Here is a 22596-nt window from a genome sequence, read left to right as displayed (position 1 = left end):
ACTACTATCAGCGCCTTACGTGAGGACGCGCAAAGCCTGGGTTATTACTGGAGCCTCACTCACCCTGTGGTCAAACTGTAAGAACGCCTCATTCCCTGACTCTCCCAGCCTTTCTCAAACTTCTGTGCCTTTTTTTATAGACTTCGCCTGCTGACTGCCTTTCTCCTCCCTTCATTTCCCGCTGGCTAATTCCCACTCATCCTTCAGAAATCAGCTCCAGTACCTGCCCCTTAAGCAAGTCTTTCCTCCCCTTGTGGACCTCCACCAGCGTGTCCTACAGCGGCCAGTTCTTCCAGCCTCCAAAATATCCTCGAAAGACTTCTCCTAACGCTCCTTCCATTGTGTTGAATTGTTTGTCCCTGTGTCTGCCACCAACAACCAGACTACGTTCTCGGGACCGGGGCAGCTCCTACTCATGTTTATGGCCCACCCATTGGCACAGAGCCCGGCCTGTACCAGAGGGCCCCCCTGCAGAAAATACTGGCGAAGTGTGTAAATGGAGTTTACACTAGCAACTCAATAGGTCAGTTTTTCAAAGTGGGCTTGTGAAAAGATCCAGTTAAACTGAAAATCAGTTCTGAGTAACACCCATAAAATTAGACTTTTTCAGCTTTCAATCTTATTTTGTTTTCACTACTTAACGTGTCGCAGCTCCCTAATTCAATATTCCAGAGTTGGTATTGTACTTGTAACCTTGAAATTTAATATACTGGACTTATTGGAATACAATTTGGGCATAATGTGATCAGATTTTTAAAGCACAGGGGTCTCCGCATATGCACTGTAACTTTCGTTGCTCTAATCACTATAAATAGCTTTTGGAAACATTTAGGAGAATCACTGTAAAATCAGCTACAAGGATAGGTGAACGCACTGCTCTGCTCTTCTATTGAAACATCTTCTCTTGCAATTCCAAAGAAATAAGTCACCAACTTTTGATGGCCTCTGGGAATCTTTGCGAATATAGGCAGAGGGAATCCACTTAATCCTAAAACTTCACATTATCCGAGTCTTCTAGCATTTTCTCCCACCTACCCATTCAGCAATACTACCTTGGATATCACTGACTTTTCTTTTTCCTTCTTACTGGAGCCACCATTACCATAGAGGCAACAAAAAAAAGCAGGGATGGAAGAAACATGGAGAAATGAATCTTCCCCGAAGTTAATAAATGATCTTCTGAATAATCAAAACGTGACTGTTTTTTGAGAAACATTCTCCTACAATCTAGAAAGGCACTTTGATAATTCAGTACTGTTCCAGCTGCCTGTTCATGGCAAAGAGACTTTTTTTAAGTACACATTCGTGAAAAGCCAGTTACTATCCCTATTTATAACAGAGAGGAATTGTCTCAGTTCCATTTAACCTAACAGAACATGAAGCATATTCCTCTGTAACCAATCCATTACTTCAGCACCCCATTCATGGTTCTTGTCCCAGAATTATTGCGTGTAGTTCAACAAACAACAATTTGAGTAGTCACCAACAACTAAAACATATTCAGTATATCTGCTAACCTGGCGGCTTTAGCATTTGGGATTTGAGTGAAGGGGTGGGTGTGTGTGTGTGTGTGTGTGTGTGTGTGTGTGTGCGCATGCACGCACATGTGTTTTAATCCTCAAGCTCTTTTCAAGATGCTGAAATAATTTAAAGGATCAGTAACAGAAATTGAATTTTGCAGGTTTTAAGATCTGTCTACACATAGGGAGCGTGCCTTCTCATAATAACCAGCCATCAGTATTTACCAAGTGAAGTCACTAAACATCAGAGTTGGTTTGAAGACTAGCCAGTCTATGAGGAACAAAGAAATCTAATATCCTATTTTAAAGGGCTATTGCGAGTTTTATGATAAATATTTCACCTTTGTCTGTTTCATGTGGTTTTTCCCTCTGTTTTCCTAACATTGAAATTATGTGCATCTTAAGCCATGAGCATTTGGATATATGCTACGTTGTGCATTGGTGAGAATCAAAGTTTTCATAATAATAGCTTATAACGCATGGCAATTTTAATCCTCAGGGACTTTCCATATGTGCTCTATCATTTGCCTTTATCACCTTCCTGAGATGGTAGAGGGGAAGGTATTTGGTCCTCAGATGAAAAAACTGAGGCCCACAGAGGTAAAAGAACCTCGTCACAGAGTAAATAACAAGGAAAATGCCCTCCAGGTAGCACTAGCCAGAGTAAATTTACAAAGTGAATTCTTTGTTCACAGATAGGATATATCACCAGCACAAGTAGGCACTCAAATATTTGTTGAATACATTGAGAAGAGCTACTAAAAATGCAATTGAAAAGCCTGTATTTCATAGTGGTGCCATTTAGCATGAAGTATCTTAAAACATTTAAACTCAGTATTCAGACTTTTGGTAAAACGTTATCTCAGAAATCAGATATAAGAAGAGCATTACAGGGGCGCCTGGGTGGCGCAGTCGGTTAAGCGTCCGACTTCCGCCAGGTCACGATCTCGCGGTCCGTGAGTTCGAGCCCCGCGTCAGGCTCTGCGCTGATGGCTCAGAGCCTGGAGCCTGTTTCCGATTCTGTGTCTCCCTCTCTCTCTGCCCCTCCCCCGTTCATGCTCTGTCTCTCTCTGTCCCAAAAATAAATAAAAAGCATTGAAAAAAAAATTTAAGAAGAGCATTACAGCTAAATTTGACTCAAAAATCATAAAAATAGTATGAGAAATGTTTGGACAGGGGAAAGAGGTGATAGATGGTCCGTTCGGCTGAAAATGCAATGTGTTAAAATGTAGGAATGAATGAAAAGACTCTGGAAGAAGTTTTCTCGATTTATTTTAGAAATCAAATTTCTTCATGTTTCCTGCTTTTGAAAATGCTTAGGTTGACATTCTTGAAGACACACATCTTGGATTTCAAAAGGAATATGGCAAAGAAACTCTCAAAACAAATGTATCCACACCAGATCCCTCTCTCTCTCTCTCTCTCTCTCTCTCTCTCTGTCCATCTGTTTACCTCTCTGTCATCTTTTTTTAACGCATACTAGAGCCAGATGTATTTTGCCCCCTTGAAGTGTTACACATGCTTAGGAGGCTTTAGGAGGAGGTTTGAAGGGCTATCTTTATATTTTTCAGATAGAAGAAATTGAACAGAAGACTCCCATTTCATAATTAAGTAGGCCTAATACTGATGTGTTACAATATGGATTCATTAGGAAATAGACTAAGATATCCATTTCAGGTAAACCTCTTGAACTGGCCACAAACATTTACACGTGTAATGTGTACTGTAAGAGTGCCATTTACTTCTCAGCCAAAGTCAGTATTTCAAGATGGTTCGCTCCTTAGAGAGACTGTCTGAAGTTTGGCCCAATGCACGACATGGGGAAGTGGGGGGAATGAGAAGAGAGGGTCCCAACTGCCTGGCTTTGAGTCCTGGCTCCTCCATTCACAGGTTGGGTGGCCTTGAGCAACAGTCTCTGCTCTCTTCCTCAGCTTCAGTCTCCCCACATTACCTCCTCATAGGTTGTCATGACGATCCAGTGAATTAATACTTGTCAGCCTCTGGGAACAGGTAATTAGGACTTCACTGTTTCTCGTTTTTGTTGTTGTGTTTGATAGTATTATTCCAAAATTCTGTTACAAGATGTTCTCATTTATAAGAAGTGGTTGAGCATAAAAAAACTCACAATTATGGCATAGAAGGAGAACGCTGGTGAAAATATTTTAAATGTGGCATGATCTGTTGGGAAAAAATAATAAATAATAACTAACCTAATCGGATAGATGTACAATAGTCCTGAAAATAAAAGTATCATCGTACATTTACTCATGCCAAAAAAAAAAAAAATCTAGATAGGGTACTAACTTTAGCATAAAGTTATTTATTTTATTAACAGGCTTCTTTATTAAAAGGCTTAATTTTAACATCACGACCACAACTTTCTCCTGATTCGTCCTTCCTTCTCTATCATCCTTGATTACCTTGTAAGCACCTTGCACTTTTTTTTTTTTTCTAAATATGACTAGTTTTTCATCTGAATACCCTACTGCTACAAATTCAAACTGTAATCAAAAATTGGTGCCAGGGTGCATTTAAGCAATTAGAATGCTGTAATTAAAGTCTGCTGTGTATGTAATCTTACAATGCACAAGAGTAAGTACAGAAGTAGAGAGCTTGGTTCTGAGGGTTTACTTAATGACAGTTATTCATCTGTTCTCCAATTGTCTCTCCTCATATTTATCAGATGTGGGTGCCTCAGAACCTCCATACTCATTAGCAGAGCCTGACCTATTTAGGCTCCCTGCCTTTCTTGCATCGCGTAACAATTTGATGGTAGATCACCACACCTAATTTTCAGGGCAGTCTCATAAACATTCACTCCCTTGCTTTGAGACTGTGTTGGTGTAAGTGTTTATACAAAGGGATCAGGTACTGCAGAATGGTGGAGCCAGTCTGTCATACTTAAGATGTGACTGACTCGTTCTGCCTGGGCTTAAAAAGAATAAAGAAAACGAGTTTCAGGATCTCAGAATGGTGGGGGGAGGGGAGGGGAATAAAAATGACAATTGAGAGGAGGAAGAATCATACCTCTGATGATATTTTTTGCAGCATTAACTGGTAGAGCACTGTCATTGAAAGGTGTAGGGCTTTTTTTTTTTTTGAGTATAGATTAATTGATTTAAAATATTTGTGAATGCCCACTGTGGTAGGCACTGTACAGGTGCTGGGTGTACAACTAAGCAAACAGATCTCTGCCTCTGGAGAGTGTGCGGTTTTGTATGATTAATAGCCCTATTTCACAAATTGTGTATATCTAATATCCAGTTCCCATTCAATTTTGTCTCATTGTCTCGGTAATGTTCTTTACATCTTTTGGGGTTTTTTTCCCATTATGATCCAGGATCACACATTGCATTTAGTGGTCATGAGTCTGTAGTCTGTAATTGGGAACATATGGCCAGTCTTTCTCTGGCTTTTCTCAAACCGGTACTTTTGAAGGGTATAGGCCAGTTGCCTGGTAGAATGTCTCTCCATTTGTGATATATGGATTCTTCTAATTTGCTGGTTGTAAACCTGTATCATGTTGGACGTGTCTCACAGCCATCTAGGAACATGGTGAAAATACAGAGACCCACACCCTGTCCTATTTCATCCTATCTCACTTCAGTGAGCCTGAGCCTCTTTATTCTTTGTTAGCTCTCCAGGCAATTCTGCTACCCACCAAAATTTGAGAGCCACTACTGTAACATAATTTCCCTGTGGCAGGAATACTAAGCAGGTGACATGTGTTCTCAGTGTATCTCACTAGGAGGCTCGCAATGTCAGTATACTTTGTTTTTGAGTAAGGTAGTATATGCCAGTTTTCTCTTCCCCTTTGTGATTTGTCTGGAGTTGACACTTGACCGCTGTTTAAGCATCCTATTTCCCAATAGTATTTGAACCAATGGACTTGGCCTCCAGTGGTGGTCTTGCCTAAGTCAGTTCATGCTGTGGTGATTGTAAATGGTGATTCTCCAATTCTTTCAATTCGTCTGCAAAGAATAATTTTTCTTCTCCTCTGTCTCCAGCTGTTAATAATACTATTATGGGTTCCTTTTTTATTCAATGTATTATCTATTCTGCCATTCATTTTGATGATCAGAATGTTCCTATTGCTATAACCTTGGCGTTAGCCTTTTTTTCCTTTCTGTGGAGAAATGGTATTTAGAAATCAAGATCTGGGCGGGGCACCTGGATGGCTCAGTTGGTTAAGCATCTGACTTCAGCTCAGGTCATGACCTCATGGTTCGTGAGTTCAAGCCCCACCTGGGACTCTCTGCTGTCATCTCAGAGCCTGTTTCAGATCCTCTGTCCCCCGTCTCTCTGCTCCTCCCCTGCTCGCATGTGTTCTTTCTCTCAAAAATAAACTTAAAAAAAAAAAGAAAGAAATCAAGGCCTGGTTTCTATTTAAACTCGTTGGAACTTCACCCCAAGGAAAAAAAATGTGCTACCTGTATACCTAAAAACGAAATGTATTGCATGAACCATACCTGGGTTGATCCTTGAGAAAGTGTGGTCTGCCTAGTTTCCCTTCTTTCTCATTTCCGTATCTGTATATTCCTTTGATTATCCTTCCGCAAATGAACACTAATTCACATGCTGCAAAACTTTCTCTCTTTGCTCCTATCTTCATTATGATCAAGTTTCTGAGAAGCGGTATGCCCAGATACTTTGATCATAATGCTTACATCTTTGAAACTGTGTTACACACCCACGAAAACACCTGTACTTGTTTGCTTTCTTTGTAATGCTTTTTTCCCTTATCCAAAACATTTTTCAAATTATTTTTAAATTTTTTTATTTATTTATTTTGAGAGCGAGAGCATAAGCAGGGGAGGGGCAAAGAGGGGGAGACAGAATCCCAAGCAGGCTCCACACCCCTAGCATGGAGCCCGATGCAGGACTCAAACCCATGAACTGTGAGATCATGGCCTGGGCTGAAATCAAGAGTCAGATGCTCAACCAAATGAGCCACCCAGGTGCCCCCTTCCAAAGCATTTTTATATCTTGTTTTTCTTTTTGTCCTCTAACTCCATGAAACATGTAAGACAGGTATTACTATTTTCCTTTTACATTTCTAGAAAGTGAAGCCAGAAGAGCAAAAGCCTTCTTAATATCTAACACCAAGTGTGTTTGGTGTTTTAAGTTTGCATATCTAGTCCCTGACACCTAGTACTTAGTTTACCTTTCCCATAGCTGGTAAAGCCTGGGCTATGTTCTCATGGTTCTGAAACTCATTCTGAGTTGAAAATTAAGTCAAATCAACTATATAGTGGATCAAGAAACACAAGAAGCTTTGCCTTTAAAGTAAATTTTTTTAATGTTTATTTAGTTTTGAGAGAGAGAGACAGAGACAGAGTGTGAGTAGGGGAGGGGCAGAGAGAGAGAGAGACACGGAATCCCAAGCAGGCTCCAGGCTCTGAGCTGGACCACAGAGCCTGACATGGGGCTCGAACCCACAAACTGTGAGATCATGACCTTAGCCAAAGTTGGATCCTTAACCCTTTGAGCCACCCAGGTGCCCTGAAGCATTCCCTTTTTTTTTTTTTAATGTTTTTATTTATTTTCGAGACAGAGACAGAGCACGAGCCGGGGAGGGGCAGAGAGAGGGAGGGACACAGAATCCAAAGCAGGCTCCAGGCTCTGAGCTGTCAGCACAGAGCCTGACGCAGGGCTCGAACTCACAGACTGTGACATCATGACCTTAGCTGAAGTCGGACGCTCAACCGACTGAGCCACCCAGGCGCCCCTCCCTTTTAAAGAAAGGAAAGGTAAAGGGGCGCCTGGGTGGCTCAGTTGGTTGAGCAGCCAACTTCGGCTCAGGTCATGATCTCACGGTCCGGTCCGTGAGTTGGAGCCCTGCATCCGGCTCTGTGCTGACAGCTCAGAGCCTGGAGCCTGTTTCAGAGTCTGTGTCTCCCTCTCTCTCTGACCCTCCCCCGTTCATGCTCTGTCTCTCTCTGTCTCAAAAGTAAATAAACATTAAGAAAAAAGTTTTTTTTTTAATGTATAAAAAAAAGGAAAGGTAAAGATATTCCCATCAACTTTTTACTTTACTACTCTTTTAGTTGATATTCTACAAATATTATGGAGCTCCTGTTCTGTGCCAGGTAGTATTCTAGGTCCCGGAGATAAAGCTAGGACCAGATAGATAAAAACCCATGCCCTTAAGGATCTAAGATATGATGAGGCAGGGATAATAGTGGGTGGGAAGAAAAACCATCAAGAAAATAGATAAGGTGTGTAATGCATTAGAAACGTGCAAGTAGGATAACCAAATACAGTTGTTCAAGGTGCTCAGTGCTCAACTCTGTGCCCGAAGTTGCCATGAGATGGTGGATCTAAGCAACTGAAGATGGAACTGCCACTAGGTAAGATGAGAAAGGCTTCTGGGAAGATCAGGAGTTCTGTTGGTTTCTCAGCTGTATATAGAAGTATAATATATGTACAGAAAAGGGCGTGTAAGTGCAGCTCAACAGACTTTCAAAATTGAACACATCTGGGGCGCCTGGGTGGCTCAGTCGGTTAAGCGTCCGACTTTGGCTCAGGTCATGATCTCACTGTCTGTGGGTTCGAGCCCCGCGTCGGGCTCTGTGCTGACTGCTCAGAGCCTGGAGCCTGTTTCAGATTCTGTGTCTCCCTCTCTCTCTGACTCTCCCCCGTTCATGCTCTGTCTCTCTCTGTCTCAAAAATAAATAAATGTTAAAAAATTAAAAAAAAAAATGAACACATCTGTGCAACTAGCATCAATATCAAGTAAACAGAATATCACCACTGAGAAGGCCCTCACATGTTCTCTTCCAGTCATTAATGCCTCCACTCCCATGACTTTTAATAGCATTTATTTGTTTTGGCTGACTTTATATTTTATATAACTGGAGTCATTCAAGGTGCCCTTTAATGTTTGGCCTAATTTGCTCGAATTAGGTTTGTGAGATTCATCCATATTGTAGTTTAGGCTAGCTTCACCCTTGCTGGGGAATAGTAGTCCATAGTATGAATATACCATAGTTCATTTGCTCATTGAAGAGCATTTGAGTAGCCTGCAGTATTTAGTTATTACAAATAGCACTGCCATGAAGGTCCCAGTGCCTGTGGCTTAGTGGATTTATGTAAATATGTCTGTTAGACGTATACCGAGGAGCAGAATTCCTGACCCATAGTGTATATTTGTGTTAAGATTTGGTAGACCTTGGGGCTCCTGGGTGGCACCGTTGGTTAAGCATCCAACTGTTGATTTCTGCTCAGGGCATGATCTCACGGTTCTTGAGTTCAAGCCCCGTAGACTCTATGCTGACAGTGCAAAGCCTGCTTGGGATTCTCTCTCTCTCTCTCTCTCTCTCTCTCTCTCTCTCTCTCTCTCTGTCTCTCTCTGTCTCTCTCTCTGCCCCTTCCTTCCTCACTTGCTCTCTCTCTTCCAATATAAATAAATAAGCATTAAAAAAAAAAACGGAGGCACCTGTGTGGCTCAGTAAGCGTCCGACTTTGGCTCCCGTCATTATCTCACGGTTCATGGGTTCATGCCCTGCGTGGGGCTCTGTGCTGACAGCTCAGAGCCTGGAGCCTGCTTCCGATTCTGTGTCTCCCTCTCTCTCTGCCCCTTCCCTGCTAATGTTCTGTCTCTCTCTCTCAAAAGTGAGTAAACATTTTAAAAAATTAAAAAAAATATATTTGGTAGACCTTGCCAAATGTTCGTCCCAGAACTAACTTATAATCTACCAACAGTGTATGAGAAGGTGTGTTAAACAGAATGTCTTCTTCATGCAGTGAAATCAGAGGTACCAAGTACATTACAAAGAAGTGTACCAAAATAGTAGTTGAAAACAATTTCAGTGCGTGCCTACAAAATGAAAATAAATAAGCTAAAACTTGTTGGCATTATAGGCTTTGGTGAAGAAATTTAATGGTACTCAAATATGCTAAAAATAATAATCCAATGGAATGATAATCAGGTAAATAATATAATGAAGAAAATGGCCCATTTATAAAGGAAAATATAAAATCCTGAGTAGTGGGGCAGCTGGATGGCTCAGCCAGGAGAGCATGCAACTCTCGGTCTCAGGTTTGACTTCAAGCCCCACACTGGGGATGGAGCCTACTTAAAATAATAAATGAAAGTAGAAATCTTTTTAAAATAATTTTAAAGATACTGAGTATTAACCCTAACACTGAATGTGTATGATCTTTATGGTGTATCATAAAACTTTATGGTTACTATATAACCATTTCAATAATGACATACATGGTTCCAAAGAGGAAGGAAAATTATTATATATTTTTTTAAATTCATAAGACTATTTAAAAAATGTTTCAAATAAGTGAAAGAGAATGTCAAAGATTATTATGGAAAATTAAAACCCTTAGATATTGAGATATGTAATAATGGAACACCAATTAAATGTTACAGAACTACACAAAAATTGAACAGTGTCCCAGAACAAAGTAGATTCCTATCGATATAATAATATTTAACAATGTAATAAGCAACACGGTGCATAATGCAGAGAGAAAAACACTGAGAGAATCTTTTTGGCTAGGCTTTATGAAAATGCTTTGTATTTGTCCTTCATAAAATGATCTCAACAACCCAATACATTCAATATTATCATCCCCCATTTTGTAGATGAGGAACTGAGTGTCAGAGAAGTAACTTGCTCAGGACCCCAAAGATTCTTTCAGTGAAGGTGATAGCCCCCACTCCAGTCTGACTTTGTAGGCCTGGAGAATAGATCGAAGAATACAATTTGTACCCAGTAGCTGAAACAAAGCGTTAACACTGGTAGCTCAAACAAAACATGAGTTCTCAAATAGGTAAGTGAACAAAGGGTCATTTCGCACATAAGCAATAGCAAATAATATGCAATTGCAAGAGAGACATTCAAGTTGATTAGTAATCAAAAAAAATTGCAAGTTTCAATGTTGCAGTATTGTTTTCTACTTTCCTAATTACCAAAAATAATTTTATTCATTTGGTGTGGCTTGTAAAACTACGTACATTTCCCTAAGCTGGAAACATTAGTAAGAATGTTTACTATCTTGATCTGGGTGATGGGTGCATGAGTGTATACACGTGTCAAAATTCATCAAGCTGTGCACTAAGATTCGTGCATGTTACTATATGTACCTCAATAAAAAAGAAAAAAAGCACATTACAGTATGTATGGCAGGTGATGAAATCAGAGTTGCCTGTGAGGAAATAAAAGTAGAAATAATTAGATCCTGCCAAGGTTAAGGTTGGTATAAAACATTTAGCATGGGTAGTATAAAGCGTTTAACCCACAAATTCGAAACTCAACTTCTCTTAAGAACCACAGCAGGGGCGCCTGGGTGGCGTAGTCGGTTAAGCGTCCGACTTCAGCCAGGTCACGATCTCGCGGTCCGGGAGTTCGAGCCCCGCGTCAGGCTCTGGGCTGATGGCTCGGAGCCTGGAGCCTGTTTCCGATTCTGTGTCTCCCTCTCTCTCTGCCCCTCCCCCGTTCATGCTCTGTCTCTCTCTGTCTCAAAAATAAATAAACGTTGAAAAAAAAAATTAAAAAAAAAAAAAAAAAAAAAGAACCACAGCAAAGAGGAAGTTATGACCACTTGCATAACTCACGGTGGTCTTTAAGGTAGAAACAGAGCAGCTGCCCAGCGGAGCACAGTCACTACTGCTCCTAAAAATCAGAAACTTCTCCCAGGGGTCCTGGTGAAGGACTGGTCTATGAGTAATTAACAATGCCCTCAACAACACACCCAGAGTTATTAAAATACTGAGGTTCTGAGGGTTGCTTCTTCTCTTGTTCCTCAACAGAAGCCGGTGGAGTAATGCCAAAACACAGTTACAAAAAAAGCAGTTTTACCTTGGGACAAAACTTATGGTTCCATTTTGTAAGTTTCTAATGGTTCTCGGTTAGTCCAGAGACCTCTGAGATAATCTAGATCAGTGGTTCCCAGCTGGGGACCTTTGCCACCCAGGGGACATATGGAAAATGTTTGGAGACATTTTTGGTTGTCACAGCTTGGGGGGGCGGGGGTTGCTGCTGGAATCTAGCGGATAGAGGCCGGGGGCACACCCTATGATGCACAGGATAGCCCCCACAAAAAAAAACAATTAACTGAAAATGTCAGTTACGCCAAGGTTGCCAAGCTCTGGTCTCAAGGAACAAAATGGAAAATATACCGGAAACATTACTACTATGTATCATTGAGACCAGCTTCCAGACACATTACTTCTCACAACTAGCTTGGACAAAAAAGGACAAAGTGTTTGGTTCATTTACAAGGGGAATATGGGGTGCAGATGTGGTAGTTATGGCCTGGTCTCCTAGGGGCACAGTAATCCCAAAAGACAGGAACTAGCCCCGGGGAGTATGCCTTTATGGTTCAGCAAGAACTGCCTTGTAAGAGAGTAGGTAAGTGTTGAGTGTTGATGTGCACACCGCCCCCCGCAAACAGGCTAATAGTATGAAACCAGTGAGTCCAGAGCTCTAGAATTCTCTGATCTGTCAGGTTCCTCTTCCATGTAGATGTGTCTACAGAAGGAATTAAGAGGTTTCCAGGGAGCTATATCCGTTCACTCATTTGTGCACTTCTCACATCTATTCTTTGCACTCTGTTTGCTGGCTTAGTAGTAAATCAAAATGAGAGCATCTGAGCACCCAAGTCACTGTGTTTGCCAACTTTTGAGTTTTAACCAGACTTTGAAGTCTGGCTTGGCTGAGCAGTGGATGCAGTTGACTACCCATGTCCGGAAGTCCCTTTCTCTCTATCTGTGGGCATTGATTCCCTCTGGTTCACATCTTCCCAACTTTGTCTTGAGACGCAGCAAGACCCTTGGCCCTAATTTGGAAAATCCCTGGTTGTGGCTTTGGACCAGCTTCTGTCACTTGTCCGCAGAAAGATGATTGTGTTTGCATGTAAGCCAGTGGGGAAAGAAGCGGTTCTGAAAAGATTGTGATATTGGGACATCCTGCCCAGAAACACGCATGGGTACCAGGCAGTCAAGACAAATAGATAGCCAGCACTCTGGGAAATTATGTCAATTTTTTACAAACTTCTTATTTTAGAATCATTTCAAACTTACAGAAGAGCTGTAAGAATGGCACAAAAACACAGTATGTCCATCAAACCAAATTCACCAGTTGTCAACATTTTGCTACGTTTGCTCTCTCACCCCCTGCCCACGGATGTGTCCTTTTTTCTGAACCAGTTAAGAGTAAGTTACGCTCTTTATCCTTACATAATCCATTGTGTATTTCCTAAGATCAAAGCCACCCTTTATAGAACCCTGTTACAATGATCACATTTAGAACATTTAACAATTGAATCTGGACTGTTGCCTAATGTACCCTCCAACTTTCCCAGGGGTGCCCTTTGTAACAACTTTTCCTCTTGACATGGGATGACACATTTCATTTGGTTGTTACGACTGCCTCGTCTCCTTTCCTTCGAAACAGTTCTTCAGCCTTTCTTTGGCATTGATCCTATTTACATTTTTGAAGGCTATGGGCCAGATATTTTATAGGATGTCCCTCAATTTGAGTTTGTCTCACGCTTCCTCGTGATTAGATCTAGTGATGTATTTTCGGCTGCAGTACCACCCAGTGGTGTGCTAGCCAGCTAGTACCTGCTGTAAGAGCCGATTCTCACATCTCTTCCCAGCAGTGTGTCCTGTGATGTCATATCGGTAGCTTGGTAGCTACTTCAAGCTACTATTGGTAGCTTGAAATCGGCTGTGGTGGGGGCATTTGCACCGTGGAAATCCACAAATGCTACAACTGAGGGATCGTTCCCCCCCCCTTCCCCATTTCTGGCTGTGAAACATTTACATTTACTAGTACAGACGTGTATATAAGTGACGTTATGTCCTTCTCAATGCATATTATCAGGAGGCCGGTCTGTACAGTTATTGGTAATGTCTCATCACTTCATTAAGATTGTATCTGTCAGGTTTCTCCACTGAAAAGCTACCATTTTTCCCTCTTGTAATTAAATTTCCCCAATAGAGAGATGCTTCGTGATTATGTAAATACCCTATCCTGTTTCTCACCAAACTTTCACCCAATAGTTTTTGTTTATTGAAAACTGTTACCTGAACAATCAGCAGTATGATGACTGCAAGTGCTAATTTTCCATTCCTCTCATTTCTCATATATTTATTTGTTGGTGTTCTTCAAGTTGCCTTTTTTAATAGACTTAACCCTAAAATTGCTAGATAATTAGTAATACACTTGGAAATAAGCTGGCTTCCCCCAACAGTTTGTCAAATAGTTCCAGATCCTAAGTATTTGTGAGCAAGTGATTCATGCCCATTGTTGTTGTGCAGAATAAGCTTCCATGAAGTATTACATCAATACAGATGAGTCTTCACAAGGAATTTTCCCATTCCTATTATGAGGCGTTTATGGTTAATGATAACTTACCACCCACCAGCAGTGGAGGTGGCATTTGGAGTCATTTTTCAGTCTTACCTGATTATAGTTTTTGCCAAAAGCCTACCTTTAGAAGATTCCTGGTGAGAGCTTTACGTTGGAGTCAGAAAGGTAACTAGTGGCCACGATGGACTCGAAAGAGCCTGGAGTCACCATCTGCTGTGGGGTTGGGTAGGACACTTCATGTCCCTGATTCTCAGTGCCATCATCTACAGAATAATAGAAGTCATATTTTCACTAAATGCTTTTTCAAGTTCTAAAACTTTCTTTTATTCTCTTCTCCTTGTGAATCAAAACGTATAGTTCTCATTTCATTAGCAAGATGTTTTGGTCAACTGAGCCAACAAGCCAAACACAAAATAAAATGTCCAACATGGATCCTGAACCTAGTGACCTAGAGACTGGATCCGTAAGCCAGCTAAATTAGCCATGAGGGTAGAACACCAAGACTTGATACTGTTTCGTATTACCCTTGTGCATTCAGCCACATCATCTGACTGACTTCTCTGCTCCTCTTTGTTTATCCCTGACAGTCATGGAAACCCACTGAAGGATCCCGTTACCTATCTCTTTGAGGAGATCCCTCTCCGATGTTAGCTTGCCCAGTACCTATAAGGTTACCTCTGTTACCATGGTTATAAGTAAAAGAAATCTTCCATCCCCGGGCAGACGGCAATTTCTAAAGAGCATTTGCACTTTATGCATGAAATTCTGGAGTTCTCTAGAAGTCTTAATTAAATTTCACCATATGAAATTGCTGAGAACCAGGCAGATAGTATTAGTTTTGCTTGGTCTGTTGCTTGGTGAGCTCCATGCACAAGTTAAGTAACCTTGGCAATCAGTGTCAGAACTCAAAACATGTTGCATTGTATTTCCAGAACAGTGGTTAAGAGGAAGGTGAGGTAGGGGCTGAGGTATATAAAAGAATGTAAGGCTTAGGGTTGCCTGGGTGGCTCAGTCGGTTAAGTGTCTGTCTTCGGCTCAGGTCATAATCTCACGGTTGGTGGGTTCGTGCCCTGCGTCAGCTCTGTGCTGACACCTCAGAGCCTGGAGCCTGCTTCGGATTCTGTGTCTCCCTGTCTCTCTGCCCCTCCCCCGCTTGCACTCTGTGTCTCTCTCTCTCTACACTTAAAAAAATTTTTTTAAAGATAAAAGAATGTAAGGCTTGGCCAAACCATGCGTTCTCCTCTCTCCCAGGAACGAGATTTTGGTAGGCCCCACCCCTGCACCCCTCCGTCACCCTCCTCCACCAGAATTGTGTTGGGACAACTAGTATGGGTGAATAAAAGTCCACAGGTGAGTTGCGTATGTGCCTCCCCACTCTTCTGGAGCTGCCTGAGCCTGGTACTTCTCATGCCTCAGCTCCTCATTTGATCATTTTTAATATTTAATGACCCTCTAAGGTAGAGAATTCTTTGGCAGCATTCTTAAGAGTTTCTGTCTGAGGCCTTTTTATCTGCTGAACTTCCATTTACGAAATTGAAAAGTTAGTGTCTAAAATATTGTTTGGATGACTCACCTCAGGTTCTGATGAGGCAGAGGCGGTCATGGGGGGCCAGAGGAGTTGGTCATGGTTTTCAATAAATTTTATTTAGCTTTTGTTATTTTAATGTCCGAAATAATCCAATTTTTTTCTCTTTTGTAAGATTTTAAGACAGACTGGACTGTAAATTCGGGCATGATTTCAAACTCAAAGATGGTTTTGAGCATTCCTCCCCCCTCCCCATTACCCCCCTCCCTTTGCATGAGTTTTTTCTTTTTTTTTTTCTTTGAACATAAGGAATTTCAGCTTTCTAGAATTTAATCTCGATCAACACTCATCTCACCTGTTGGATTAGCTGCTTCATCATCTTTCACCAGGTTAGAAAACCACTGTCTCTCTAGCCTGAAAGACAGAGGGCAATTGATGCTTACAACCAGCCTGCCTTTTCTTTGATTTTGTAATCTGTTTCTAGAGATTATAAGCGAGCTTTGAATTCCAAGGCTCTGGACCTGTCAGCTTTTAAAGGAAAAACTTTGAAGCAAATCCATTTCCTCAGGTTTCAGAAGGGAAACTTAGATGTTACAGGATGAAAATAATTTGTTTTCATTTTGTAATATAAGGGAAACACAGATAATTATCACAGCTGACATTGTAATGCCCTAGGTTTTTGGTTTCTTTATTTTATGGCTTTTAGAAGAATGATTATTATTTGTTTTTGGTTTTTTTCCTTTTTTTTTTTTTTTGAGAACCCCAATCAAATCACTTGGAAACGTGAGAGAAAAGCGTAATCCTTTCCAAAATCCTCAGTGAGCTAACTGCTCTGTAAGCCTACCTAGTATGCGTTTACTTTAAAGCTACTTTTACTCACCATTAATGCTGTTGGTTTAGCTGAAAAAACTCTGCAGCCCAAATTCAACGGGTAGAAGGGAGAAATAATGAGTTTGGGTTCATTTCTAGGCTGATGAGTTCTATGATCTCAAACAATATGCACTTTCAAGTACTAATTATGTAAGACTTAAGGTTATATGGAATGGTTTTAGTGTGTGTGAATGCCCACAAGCTAGCATATCACAAGTTTTTAAAAAATAAAGATCCTTCTATACCACTCATCGACTCGTTGTTGCAATATATTACACGAGGCAATAATGGTGTTGATGTATATGGTCACATATTATTTATTAACAAAATAAATGAAGGCATATGTGAGTATTATTGATAGAGGCAATATTCCTTCCACACACACTTATGCATCTCTATCAGGCTACTGAAAAAGCATTCCTGTTTTCCAAAGTCCAGAATTCCTATATTTTTGGAGGGGGGGGGGGATCTTAAAGGATGAAAAAATAAAATAATGGGTAAAATAATAAATTAGAGTAATCAAACTTCAATATAAAGGAACAGAATTTTAGTCTTCTCTAAGTATTTGCTATAATCAATTCTTAAGGCTTTACATTTTATATCTAAGTGTATGCGTGTTAATTCAATAATGTGTCATTGATGCAGTAGTGAATTTATATTTTTAGTAATAGTTGCATTGTGGGTATACCAACATAACCATGCAGTGACACAGAGGGGGGAAAAAAAGATCTCAGGAAAACACCAAATGAATCTGAGAAAATCTTCAGAGCTTAACAATGAACTTGTAGGGATAAAAATTATTCGTTGGGAAGTTGTCTGAATTTTCAGCCTCAGAGTCATTTGTATTTCTTCCAGAATACTGCTCTCTGAAACAGACGCGGGCGCGGGCGCGCGCACACACACACACACACACACACACACACACACACACACTTTGTGGCTTCCCCTGACCGCTGGATGCGTCCCTCCATGCCCCCCTCCCTTTGCCTTGCAATGGTATGATCTGCGTTTGATTGTAAACTGGAGGTGCCAAGCTGTGACAGCTTCCCCAACTCAACAGCCATTTGCTACAACCTAGGGCAGCCTTGTTCAGCGATGCTTTCCTTTTCCCCAACAGGGGCAAATCGAAGCGGACAGCGAAACCATCTTCAAGTTAGCCGCACTTGTGTTACAGGTAAGAATCAGCACACTGCCTCTTGCCCGCGCCTTTTTGTTTGCTGGTTTTTGTGAATCGCCTGCAGCTCTGAAACTTTCGCATGGGCCAGTTGGCTGATAGATGTTTAAGCCAGTTGGTTGTTTGCCAATGAAAAACGTGAGCCACCGTTTTCTGTTTGAGCGTCACTTGCGCAGGCTATAGTGTGATGTTGCAAAGGAAAATGAAATTTAGACTGTTCCGAGGGAAAAGAATTAAGACTGTACTTCAGGAAAAGAGCTCTGGGTTACTTGGATTTGGGAAGCAGCAATTGTTAAAAACAGCTGTAATTTTCATTTAAATTGAGTAACTTTCGCCTGCATTTTCTGGAGGCAGAGTGAAAGAGCCCCTTAATTCTTAAAGGCACTAGTAGCTGAGAAATCCAACGTGTTCCATGCTTGTTTAAAAAGAGAAAACAAATAGCATGGGTTGATTTACCTACACCCTGGTTTAAAAAGTCTGCCTCCAGACTAAAAAGTGTGCTGCTCGGATAAACAAGCATGTATCACGTGATCTTAGAAATCTAAAAGAAGACCTAGTCATCTGTGCTTTTTCAGATATATCTGTCTCTTCTGTTAAGAATAAGAAATATTTCATGGATACTAATATTTTCTCACCAGTGCCACATTCTCCGTGGCCACAGAGAAAGCTTCCTCGTGCACATTCCTCCAAACAAAATTCAGGCACTCAAAGTGGGAAACGAGACCCAGAGTGAAATTCATTCGCTTAATCCACATACATACATATTGATCGTCTATCATTGTGTTTTATTTCAGGAAGCCAAAGGGGATTATACCAGGTAATGTTTCCTTTTCTGATATTACTATGCAAAATAACCCTAGCTGAACCGTAGCTGAATGCTGTTGCTTTAAATAACAATGGATGCAAACTCAAAAGAAAGTCGATCTCAGAGCGGGAGACTGAGATCTCTTCCCTCTTCAAATAGGGACCTATTCTTTCTGTGAATGAATCCAGCAATGAAGCTTTCTTACCATTTTTCAAGCCAGAGTGACAGTGAATTGTAAACAGAAGCCCTCCAAAGTTCTAGTTTCTGTTATCTGTTAGCAGGATGAAGAAATCCGCAAAAAGCTTTGGTAGGCTGTGCTTTTTTAAACTTATAATAATCCTGTGTTGGACAAAAAAAAAAAAAAAATCCTGTGTTGGAAGAGTTATAACACATGCACAAGAAGATAAACTCTATCAGCTGCTTAGTTAAGGGATTAATAGGGGCTTTCTTTTTGCAGCTGCCCTGAAGGGGCCTCACCCTTCATACACTTGACCTAACAGTTGTATTGTCGCCACCGGGACACTTACTGGTTCTAACTGCCTAGCTGGCCACCTCATCAGAGTATTTGTCTTTGAATTCATGCTCTACCTGCTCCTTTCTGTCCTTTTCACACAGTAGCTGTAGTTGGAGAAGCAGAAACGGTTAAAGGCGAAAGCAGGGCCTCCAATTAGGAACAGACCACAGGCCAATGACCCATCGAAAGCCTCACCTCTTCCACGTTAATGTTCCACTCCTGGTAAACTTTACCCGTAGATTATTTACAGATCACCTAGTAATCGTTCCCAGCCAAGGTTTTGAATAGTATGCGCCTTAAGGGACTGCTTACCGAACAATGCCTTCCAAGCTTGAAAACCTCCAGTCACAGAGTACTCTTTCACCTCAGAACCTCCAAGTCTGCCTGTTCAGTTTGGGAAAATGACTGAGGAGCCCACTTAACAGGCCATGATCCGTTCACCACATTCGTTAACTTTGTTTGGCACCGTGTTACTTTTTTCTTTTTTTAATTTGTGTTCAAGTTAGGAAAAACGCTTTGAAAAAAACCGGGAAGACCTATAAATGCCAATTTTGTTTTTAATGAAAAGGAAATGTTGGGATACGAGGAGGATAAATTAGTTTCTAGATCCTTGACACGACGCTGCTGGGTTTCCCCGCGCTTGGCTTTCTTGGAGAAGCCCTATTCCCTAGGAGGATCAGACATGTGAGGAATGTCAGTCATCATGTTAGGGGGTGAGTCTGAAGTTGATTGATAAATGAGGGCTTTAGGGCCAGAAGCTCACTCTGCAGTCTGTGAACTGCTAACCCTTCCTTCTCCATTTTCTGCCTGCCAGGCATGTGATGGACACTCTCTGAGCCTCATTTCCTCGTCAGGAAGATGCTACCTGCCCCCTAGATTAGCAGCTGTAGATTGGGAGATCAAATGTATGTAAACATTGCCCGGGGCAGTTTCTGGCATGGAGTAAGCTCTCTGTACACTTTGGCTATTATTATCAATTATTCTAGTGTCATTATTGCCTTCCTCATTATCATCATCCTGTCCTGTCTCTTGGCAACCTGGGAAGAGACTTTTGGGACCAAGGTGGTTTTGAACAAGCTGAATCGCATATTAAGGGGAAGAACAGAAGAGACAGGCTGATGTCACAAACTTCCTTAGGGAAGATCTCTTGCCTAGGACTGAAAGTCCTTTGGTAGTAAGTCTAGACCTTTTAGCCCTAAGACTTCAAGGTTGGTGAGTTAGTTGCTCCAAGCCCGAACCAATCCTCCTTTTTAACTTTGCTCTGTGCCTGCTGGTTTCCTGAGTGATTACTAGGCTGATGAACTGGAGGACACTGTTCTGAACTTGTCTGACCCACACTGAGGAGTAGAAGGAATGGGAGACCGGCCACCAAGGAACTAGCAACATGACCCTAAGTGAGCCGCTTGTCCTTTCGGGGCCTCAGCTTCCTCATCTGTAAATTGGGATTAATGAAAGTAGTGACTTGGCAGGATGGTTTTTGAGGAGATGAATGGTGTGGAACAACTTTGGAAGTACAGATTGTTTTGCAAGCAAGCATTAGTGATTGCTGACCAGGGTAAAGGAAAGAATAAGGTACTGTGAACTGTTGACATTGGGTTTATAATGAGGCAGAATTGTGATTCCTTGCTACCACCCACCCCCTCCCTGTGATGTGATTGTTCCTCCTCTGAGTGGAGAGACTATATTTTTCCTCCAAAGTTTTGTTATAAAACTAATTTAAGACAATCAGGCAAAATTAAGTACCTCAAGGCATTGTTACATATTGGTTAAAGCAAAGACATAGAATCAGACAGACTTACTCAGATGCCAGCGTCTGCTACTTACTCCCTGTGTAATGTTGAGCAGGTTATTTAAAGTGCCCAGGCCTCGACTTCCTCCTCTGCAAAATGGAACTTATATTCATAGTATACACCCTGTAGCATTGCTATGAGAATGAAATGATTAATATTTGCAAAGTGCTTCGAATAGTTCCTTCCGTCCCCCCTGTTGCTTCAAATATGAATTGTTTGGTATATAAATGATGCTGTGGTGAACATCTTGGTATAGTTGGGAGGTGGTTATCTGTGATTATTTTCTTATAGGATATTTCTCAGGTCGAAACAGGCAGAGGGATGTTCCTTAAAAAGGCAGAGTACAACGTGCTAAAATGGAGTTTGTACATTCTTGATCGCTAATTAAAATTATACAAAGTTTATAGCTTTATCCAGTAACATCGACTGAATGCCTAAAATGCGTCAGCCCCAGTCTAGGCACTGAGGACACAATGACACATAGATGCGGGCATCTCATTCCAGGGAACTTGGCCTTCTGTCAAGGGCTACCTCAAGGGCCATTCTGAATTCCACGTTTCTGTTGGTTTACATGTGGGTGGCTGTAGCTCTTGGCTTTTAGAACTAAACTGAGTTTACTCACTGAGGTTTGAACCTCCAAAAATGTCACTAAGTTCCAAGACCAGAGCAATGTGGCTTTCTCAATTAAAAAAGTGATTGAACACCTACTTCTTTTTTTATTTATGTATTTTGAGACAGAGAGAGAGGGAGAGAGGGAGAGAGGGAGAGAGGGAGAGAGGGAGAGAGAGAGAGAGAGAGAGAGAGAGAGAGAGAGAGAGAGAGAGAATCCCAAGCAGGCTCCACACTGTCAGCACAGAGCCCCACATGGGCTTGGATCCTGTGAACCGTGAGATCATGACCTGAGAGAAATCAAGAGTCAGACACTTAGCCAACTGAGCCACCCAGGTGCCCGGAAACTGCTACTTAATGCTGCTCTGGCCCACCCACTCCTTGTGAATTATCTCCGGCTGTCTCAAATTCAGCATTTCCAAAGCTGAACCCACCAGGATCCCAGCCCCCAGAGCAGCGCCTCTTCCCTGGCTCCCTTTGTATGACATCACCTTTCTCTCTTGAATCATCGCTGAGGATTTCCCCTTCTCCCTCCCGCCTATTTCCTCCGTCTGTCAGTCAGCTCCTTTCTCTTCCTCTATCAGAGTGCTTGCTTTCTCAGCCCTCATTCCCCTCCACTCAACCCGACTGGAGAGCTCTGTGTGTATAGTTTGAGTGCTTTCGATGACATTATTTTCAAAGTCCACGCGTAATTTTATTCAGTCCCCACCACAAATGTTATTGCCATTTAACAAATTAATAGATGGAAAATCAGGCCCAAGGGAACAATGTCCCAGAGCCAGTGATCTCCTGGGTCTTTTCTGATTCCATCACCCACAACCACCCACAACAGACCCCAGTCATCTTCCCCAGACATTAATGGGATCATCATTTTCACCTTCTAAGAATCTCTCGGGTTCCCATGGCAGAGACCCTCCAACACCCTAACCTGGCCTCGAGGCTCTACTTAGTCTATATGATGTACTTAAATATCCTATACTCTGCTGTTCATATCTGTTCATGCCTCTCTTCTCCTTCCTCCACATACTCTGTACTGTCGTCCCTGCGTGGCTTTGCTCAAACTCTTCTTCTGGAATGCCTTTAAAAAACAACAATCCTCCCCTTCTTATTTAGCTTCCTGCCATGCTTCCTTAAGAGTATTTTAAGTGAACATTATCATAACCAGTAGGAAACCTTGCTCCCTGAAAGTTAATTAAAATAGTAGAGGGGAGGGTGGACTTTCATTCTCTTTAAATAGGTGACAGTCTGAATTCCCAAGTCAGCCTTTAAGCTGCAAAGATAACAAGCTGCTTGGGTAACAGAACACAGACAAACGCAGAGAATTCCTGAAAGCTGACAAGGCTCAAGGCTTTATCACTGAGCCAGCCACAAATGAGTTTATAAAAGCAAAGCCTTTTTTTCCCCCTTTTTTCTTAAGATCCTGAAAGGTGGAAGTTACCGAATAACCATGTGAT

The 22596-nt window shown here is 41.6% G+C and overlaps 1 protein-coding gene across 7 annotated transcripts in view; it reads left to right on the top strand.

Annotated features, from left to right (window-relative positions):
- FRMD4B (FERM domain containing 4B) overlaps positions 1-22596 on the top strand; it is a 324025-nt gene that overhangs the window by 235272 nt on the left and 66157 nt on the right. For all 7 annotated transcript variants that reach the window (XM_043587910.1, XM_043587913.1, XM_043587911.1 and 4 more), the window contains 2 exons: positions 17368-17424; positions 18219-18241. In XM_043587910.1, the coding sequence (XP_043443845.1) occupies positions 17368-17424; positions 18219-18241 (80 nt within the window). The remainder of the gene's footprint in view (positions 1-17367; positions 17425-18218; positions 18242-22596) is intronic.

Source organism: Prionailurus bengalensis, chromosome A2, assembly GCF_016509475.1.
Source record: "Prionailurus bengalensis isolate Pbe53 chromosome A2, Fcat_Pben_1.1_paternal_pri, whole genome shotgun sequence".
Lineage (NCBI taxonomy): Eukaryota > Metazoa > Chordata > Mammalia > Carnivora > Felidae > Prionailurus > Prionailurus bengalensis.
Note: the sequence above shows the minus strand (reverse complement) of the source record. Positions and strands in the feature narration are given on the sequence as shown.